The sequence below is a fragment of the Nannospalax galili genome, unplaced genomic scaffold (assembly GCF_000622305.1).
Source record: "Nannospalax galili isolate Female #2095 unplaced genomic scaffold, S.galili_v1.0 scaffold706, whole genome shotgun sequence".
NCBI classification, from domain to species: domain Eukaryota; kingdom Metazoa; phylum Chordata; class Mammalia; order Rodentia; family Spalacidae; genus Nannospalax; species Nannospalax galili.
In genome coordinates this window covers 1,362,947-1,368,946 of record NW_008354694.1, presented here as the reverse complement: position 1 = coordinate 1,368,946, position 6,000 = coordinate 1,362,947, and the positions used below count along the sequence as shown (strand labels likewise).

The 6,000-nt window shown below is 55.6% G+C and overlaps 2 protein-coding genes across 4 annotated transcripts in view; one reads left to right on the top strand and one right to left on the bottom strand.

The window, feature by feature from the left end:
* Positions 1 to 4,565, top strand: part of Gpx3 (glutathione peroxidase 3) — a 7,612-nt gene extending 3,047 nt beyond the window's left edge. Inside the window, exons 2-5 of the mRNA XM_008851876.3 lie at positions 1,375 to 1,528; positions 2,654 to 2,771; positions 3,179 to 3,278; positions 3,581 to 4,565. Of these exons, the coding sequence (XP_008850098.2) occupies positions 1,375 to 1,528; positions 2,654 to 2,771; positions 3,179 to 3,278; positions 3,581 to 3,802 (594 nt within the window). The 3' untranslated portion in view covers positions 3,803 to 4,565. The remainder of the gene's footprint in view (positions 1 to 1,374; positions 1,529 to 2,653; positions 2,772 to 3,178; positions 3,279 to 3,580) is intronic.
* Positions 4,566 to 5,012: 447 nt separating this feature from the next.
* Positions 5,013 to 6,000, bottom strand: part of Tnip1 (TNFAIP3 interacting protein 1) — a gene marked incomplete at its 3' end in the record, with an annotated part of 43,370 nt that continues 42,382 nt past the window's right edge. For all 3 annotated transcript variants that reach the window (XM_029555420.1, XM_029555421.1, XM_029555422.1), the window contains 1 exon segment: positions 5,013 to 5,778. In XM_029555420.1, the coding sequence (XP_029411280.1) occupies positions 5,744 to 5,778 (35 nt within the window).

The window sequence follows — 6,000 nt, the reverse complement described above, 5'->3', positions numbered from 1 at the left end:
TTGGTCTTTTTGAGACAGGGTCTCCCTGTAGTCCCAGCTGGCCTGGAACTCACTATGTAGCCCAGGCTGGCCTTGAACCCTCCATCCTTCTGCTTCAGTCTCAAGTGCTGGGATTACTGATGTTCACCCCCTATGCCTAGTGCTGTTTGCATTTTAAGGTGGAAATGATCCCAGCTGGGGCCTAGGAGGCCTGGGCCAGGAGGACTACTCAGTGGAGGTGGAGCACTCAGAGCCGCAGTGTGTGGCTAATAGATCACAGGGAAAACATGGGCTTTGTACTGGAGCTGAGGGAGCTGGCAGCCGTCAGGACATGACCCGGAAAAGGCAATCAGACTCACCCAGCTACTCAGGACTACAGTGGCTTCGTGACAGAGGCACTCTTCTGTACCCCACTGGGGCCCTGCCCTGCTGCCTGGATGGCTCCTTCACCCAGTCAGGCTGAGGACCAGGCCTTGGGAGAGTTTTCCAGAACTGAAGGAAGAAGGAGTGATTTTCCTTCATCACCACCTGCCCACGTCACCCTTTCAAGAGTAGGCCTGTCAGGGTTGGGGGTGAGGAGGGGTGGAGGGGCTGGCAGTGGGCCCCCTTCCTCCTCTTCTGCCGACAGGGGCGCTCTTCAGTCATCTGGGTTGAATGACTCATCAGGTGTGAGGTGAAGCAGGGAGAAAAGAAACAGCCAGTTCAAGACTACACTGAGCTGGTGGGAGTGCTGGGACAGAACCCGGTCCTCTGACATACCCCATCGTGCCCTGTGCCCCTTCCCTCCTCCTCCTGAAGTTAGACTGTGGAGCAGTGGTTGGGCAGACAGGAAGGGGTGTGGGTGTCATTGTGCGGTGGCCCCTGCAGAGCGTTTGATCTTGGCACTGCAGCTTCACCTCAAGTGGCACACTGAGGCCTCACGAGGCCTTTCTCTAGTCCTGTGTCCTGGTCTCACTCCCTGATTCCCAGCCCCCCAACTTGGAGGCTGTGAATGACTTTCCACATCTTGACACTTCCCTTTCCAGTGTCTCCTTCCCAGTCACCTAGCGTGGGCCTCCTCACTCCTTGCCTGAACTATTGCAGAAGTCAAACAACCTGGCTCCTCAGTGCATCCCCCAACCCTATGCCAGCACCAGGACAGACTCTGTGTTCTTAAACTCACATGAGCTATGGAAGTGATTACCGCTAAGTAATTTCCAGGCCTCCATAGCACTAAGTGTCTAATGTGAATACCAAGTGCTCGTCAGGCCCTTACTTCAGTTCTAGTCAGGTTCCAGTTCTAGTCAGTTCCAGTCCTGCTCGTCATTTTCCCTGTTGGGAATCATTAACTGGAAGGTGGGGAAATGCCCTTTTCCTCAATGCTAAGTGCTCCCTGCTGTCCGTCTTCTCTTTCAGACAGACTGCCACGGGGGCATGAGCGGCACCATCTACGAGTACGGGGCCCTCACCATTGATGGGGAGGAGTACATTCCCTTTAAGCAGTACGCTGGCAAATATGTCCTCTTCGTCAATGTAGCCAGCTACTGAGGCCTAACAGACCAGTACCTTGGTAAGAGACCCTCCTACCTGCTGCCTTATGTCGAGGGCACACTTTGATACTGGGAACTCCTCAGGCAACAGGTGAGGGCTGATAGTGACTGAGACCCAAAGATGGTGTTCCAGCACTAGTACGTTCCATGTTTTCCAGACATAATTATATAAACCTGGCCTTCGGGCATATTCTGGGAAGTTCTCAGCTACCCTTTACCCCTGAGCACCTCAGCTACCTTCAAGGCAAAGGGGCGGAGCGTGACCCTGTGCTTTCTTCTTTCCCTTGGATGGAGCCAGAGATGGTGGCCACAGCCCAGGTTGGCAGGGACCATCTCCTCTCCTTCAAGCCCCATCCTTCCGGGTGCTTATCTTGGCTCTACGCTGGAGAACAGGCCGCTGGCTGGAGGCTCTGGAGGCTGTGTGTGGGTGGGGAAGAGGCACCAGGGCAGGCCACATGCAATAGTTCATTCTAAAACAAATTTTAAAGACAGCCGAGCCCAGCCCTCCTCTCTTCCCAGTGTGCTAAGGGAAGCAAGGCTTGGCGTGTATAAACAACTAGGGTTGCAAGGCCAGCTGTGGCCGAACCCAACGTCTGACTCAAGCTCACACCTCCCTAACGTCAGCATCCTCAGTCCTTTCTCCTTGGCGGGGGCAGGTCCGAGGGAATGGGCAGGTCAAAGCTTGACAGCACTCAGAGCAGAAGCTCTGGGGCCGAGCAGACACTGGCCATCTGACTGGCACCTGTAGGTCAGTTCTGTGGTGGCTCTGTCCGCAGTGCTCCTATCCTTGGAACACTCAATGTGTCTGTGAAGAGATGGGCTGAGTGTTGGCACTGCATACAAGGCTAGGCGCACTGAGAAAACTGGGGAGCTGGCCAGGCCCTCTGCTGAGGTCCTGAAATCCTAGATGGGAGGCTTGGGAACTCCCCCATCACCCCAAGACGGTCCTTTTTTGCTAAACCTCCACTCCGCCCAGATTGGAGTTAGGACATGTCCTGAGCCCCAGCCTTGCTACTGACTCACTAGGTGACCCTGGGCAAATCCTCCCACCTCGGGCCTCAGAGGTTCCAGCCGCCTGGAGGGTGACAGGGGAGCAGGGTGCTGAGGCAGAGCCCTCACCTGGCTCTGTTCTCTCCCTGGCCAAGAACTGAATGCACTACAGGAAGAGCTTGGGCCGTTTGGATTGGTCATCCTGGGCTTCCCCTGCAACCAATTCGGCAAACAGGAGCCGGGCGAGAACTCAGAGATCCTACCTAGTCTCAAGTGAGTGCTCAGCTGGTGGCTGGGAGACCACTGTGGGCGGAGGCCGCTCAGCTCTGTCTCAGTGGCTTTTGCCAGCCACTCATCTGTTTTCCCCTCCAGGGATGGCATTTAGCGGAATGAGGGGAGGGGAGGGGAGGGGAGGGGCTAGGAAATAGAAGGCTGTGGGTGCCGGTTGGACAGCATATGATGGGAGTAGAGGGGAGTCCTGAGGTGTGTGGGGTGGGTATGCAGAAGGGACCAAGGTGGCAATGACCACAGACCCACCTGGGCTCCTGTATGTCCATTCACGTCATGAGCTCCCAGTGGATAAAACCAGACTCCCAACTCTGACCTCTCAGTCCCTTCACCTTATTTCTGAGCCTTGTGTGGTCCACTGCCTTCAGTTCACCTAGGAACATTCCCTGCAGGTATGTCCGACCAGGAGGAGGCTTTGTCCCTAACTTCCAGCTCTTTGAGAAAGGGGACGTAAACGGGGAGAAGGAGCAGAAGTTCTACACGTTCCTGAAGGTGGGTGGGGTGACGTGCCCTAGCCCCAGTCCATGCACCTCAGGCCCTGGAAACTTCTTGGTCTAGTAGTCCAACAAGAAGGCTCGGCAGACCCTGGGATCCCATCAGCCTGTTGTGTAGATAAGGCAGGGCCCATGAGGGCCAGTCTGACAGTCCCACAACCTTCCAGAGTCACCGCAGTGATGGACAGCCAAATGCAGCTCCCAAACTGGTGCTCTTTTCTCAGTGCAAGGTTTACCTCGGGAGGGGAGGCCAGGAGGGGTCTCCAAGCCAGACTGATGTCCCTTCCACCTCTGCTCTAGAACTCCTGCCCGCCCACCGCGGAGCTCCTGGGCTCACCTGGCCGCCTCTTCTGGGAACCCATGAAGATGCATGACATCCGCTGGAACTTTGAGAAGTTCCTGGTGGGGCCAGACGGCATACCCATCATGCGCTGGTACCACCGGACCACAGTCAGCAACGTCAAGATGGACATCTTGTCCTACATGAGGCGGCAGGCAGCCCTGGGGGCCAGAGGGAAGTAACTCTCCCCCACCTCCACCCCACATCTACCACACAGGTGCTGGGAAGGACTCTTCAGGAAGGATTCCACATTTCCAATCACATTCTACAACTCCCTCAGACCCCTTTTCTTACTACACAGAAGCCTAGCCTGGCATAGTGATGTGTCTGTACCACCGTGCATACACTGTAAAGTTGTGTGTGACTGTATGTACATGGCTAAACAGCCACATGTCTGCCTGCGTGATACCTGGGAATGGACCATCCATGCCCACAGCTGGGTGCTGGGCAGTGCTGGAGAACATCATCCTTTTCTTTGCAGCTCTGTTCCCATGAGCCCAGAGGAGCACCAGTTCTAATACAATTATTCTGCTCAAACCTGGGTAGTAACTTTGGGGCCATCCCCCACCACCTCCACATGACCCCACTTAGTCCTCCTAAGTTTCCAGTTCCACTACACTGCCAGCCTTCTCCCTCCTTCCTGAAGGGCCCTTCCCAGCCGCTATCCCCACCCCACAGTGCTCCTGAGATCAGTCAAGGCAGCTGTGAGTGCCAGCCACATACACCTGTGTCAGGGGTGGTGTCTCCATGAAGGAGTGGCCCGAAGCCCTTGTGGGCGGGCCTCCCCTGAGCCTGTCTTTGGGGCCAGCCCTTAGTGCATTCAGGCTGAGGCCCCCAGGCAGGGATGTCACCCCTGCTCCTCCAGAGGATGTGCCTGTCCCTCACCCTGTCCAATGGCGTCTCCACACCCCTATCTGCCCAGTAAAGGCCTTTCTGCAGCAGCAAGTCTCCTGTGGTAGTTCCTCAATGGTGGCTGCCTGTGTGGGAGATGGGCACCAGGGATGGAGACGGAGGGAAGCAAGGTGGAAGAGGCGCAGCAGGCACACTCTGGGGCCTCGTTTTGGCTTCTACTGGAGCTCCCACTGCTGTTTGCATTCAGTGACTGGAGTTGGTAACTCAGTCCACATCAATTCATTCTCACCCAGCACAGCCTTCCCCAGGGCAGTGAGGGCAGAGGGGCATGACATGTGGACAGGGAGACTGAGGCTTGCTCCAGGTTTTCTGACCCCAGCCCAGGATCCCCCCCCCGACTTTGGGTGCCCCTAATGCTAGCGACTCTCTCAGAGATATGTAGGGAAGGGGTGCAGAAGGAACGGCCAGGAAAACAACACTCCGATTGGCCGTGAGGGGAATATTAGCCAGGACACGAAAGAATACCAGTCACAAAATGTTGATCTTCAAGTTGGATTTATGTCCAAGATTCGTGCAAAACAGCTGCCTAGCAACAGACAGCCACCTCCACAGAGGCCTCTGGCACCATGAGCCTCTTGGGGCCAAGGGACTGAACTTCAGGGTCCAGTAGCTCAGGCTGGGGCCCCTCAGCAGATGTGGCGGGTGTAGCTTTCATCCCAGACCATGATGGCTCTTGTGAGGGCGCAGTGGAGAGTTTCCCAGCATCAGAACACCCCATCATCCTCTTCTGCTCCAGGGACAAACCATCTACCCACAATTCCTCACAGGGGCAAGGGGGAGCCCCCCCTACTGAACCTGAAGCAAAAATCACAGGTGATAAACTGGGTGTGGTCCCCAGAGGGCCTGGAACCATTTCTTTGAGGTTCTGAGAGGAAGGGGTCTTGGCTGCACCCCATTCTTAAGACGGACATCTGGTGGCCTCGGCAAAGGACGGCAGGTCAAAGCCAGGTGCAGGCCTTTGTGTTGGCAAGAGATGGGGTGGTGAGTTTCTCTCAACATATCCAGAAGCTCACAGAGGCCTCGTGGGTGGATTCTACCCAGTCTTGTAAACAGTTCAGGGTGGGGCTGGGGATGTGAACTGTCTTCCCATCCCAGCCTCCGGTCCAGCTGAGGCTCTGGCCATACAGAACACACATGGCCTCTAGTTTCTTGGCAATCTGAGGCCAGCTGGCTCTGCAAGATGAAGGTGGAGCCAAATGACCACTGCGCTCTCACTGAGGCCCCTCATGGTCATTTTTTGCAGACTCTAAATAAACAAAAGTTTTAAAGACTTAAAGATCATGTGGAAGGGTCAGTTTCAAAGTCTCACATGGAGGCCAATTCAGGCTTCCACACCAGTGTAAACAGCAGCTAGTTACTGTGTGCTACTGATACCAGGCCCCGTCTCGGGGACTGCATCATGAGGTCTGTACCCAGCACGTGGAGCAAGCCAGTGTTACTCCCGAAACAGAAGAGGGAACTGGGACAA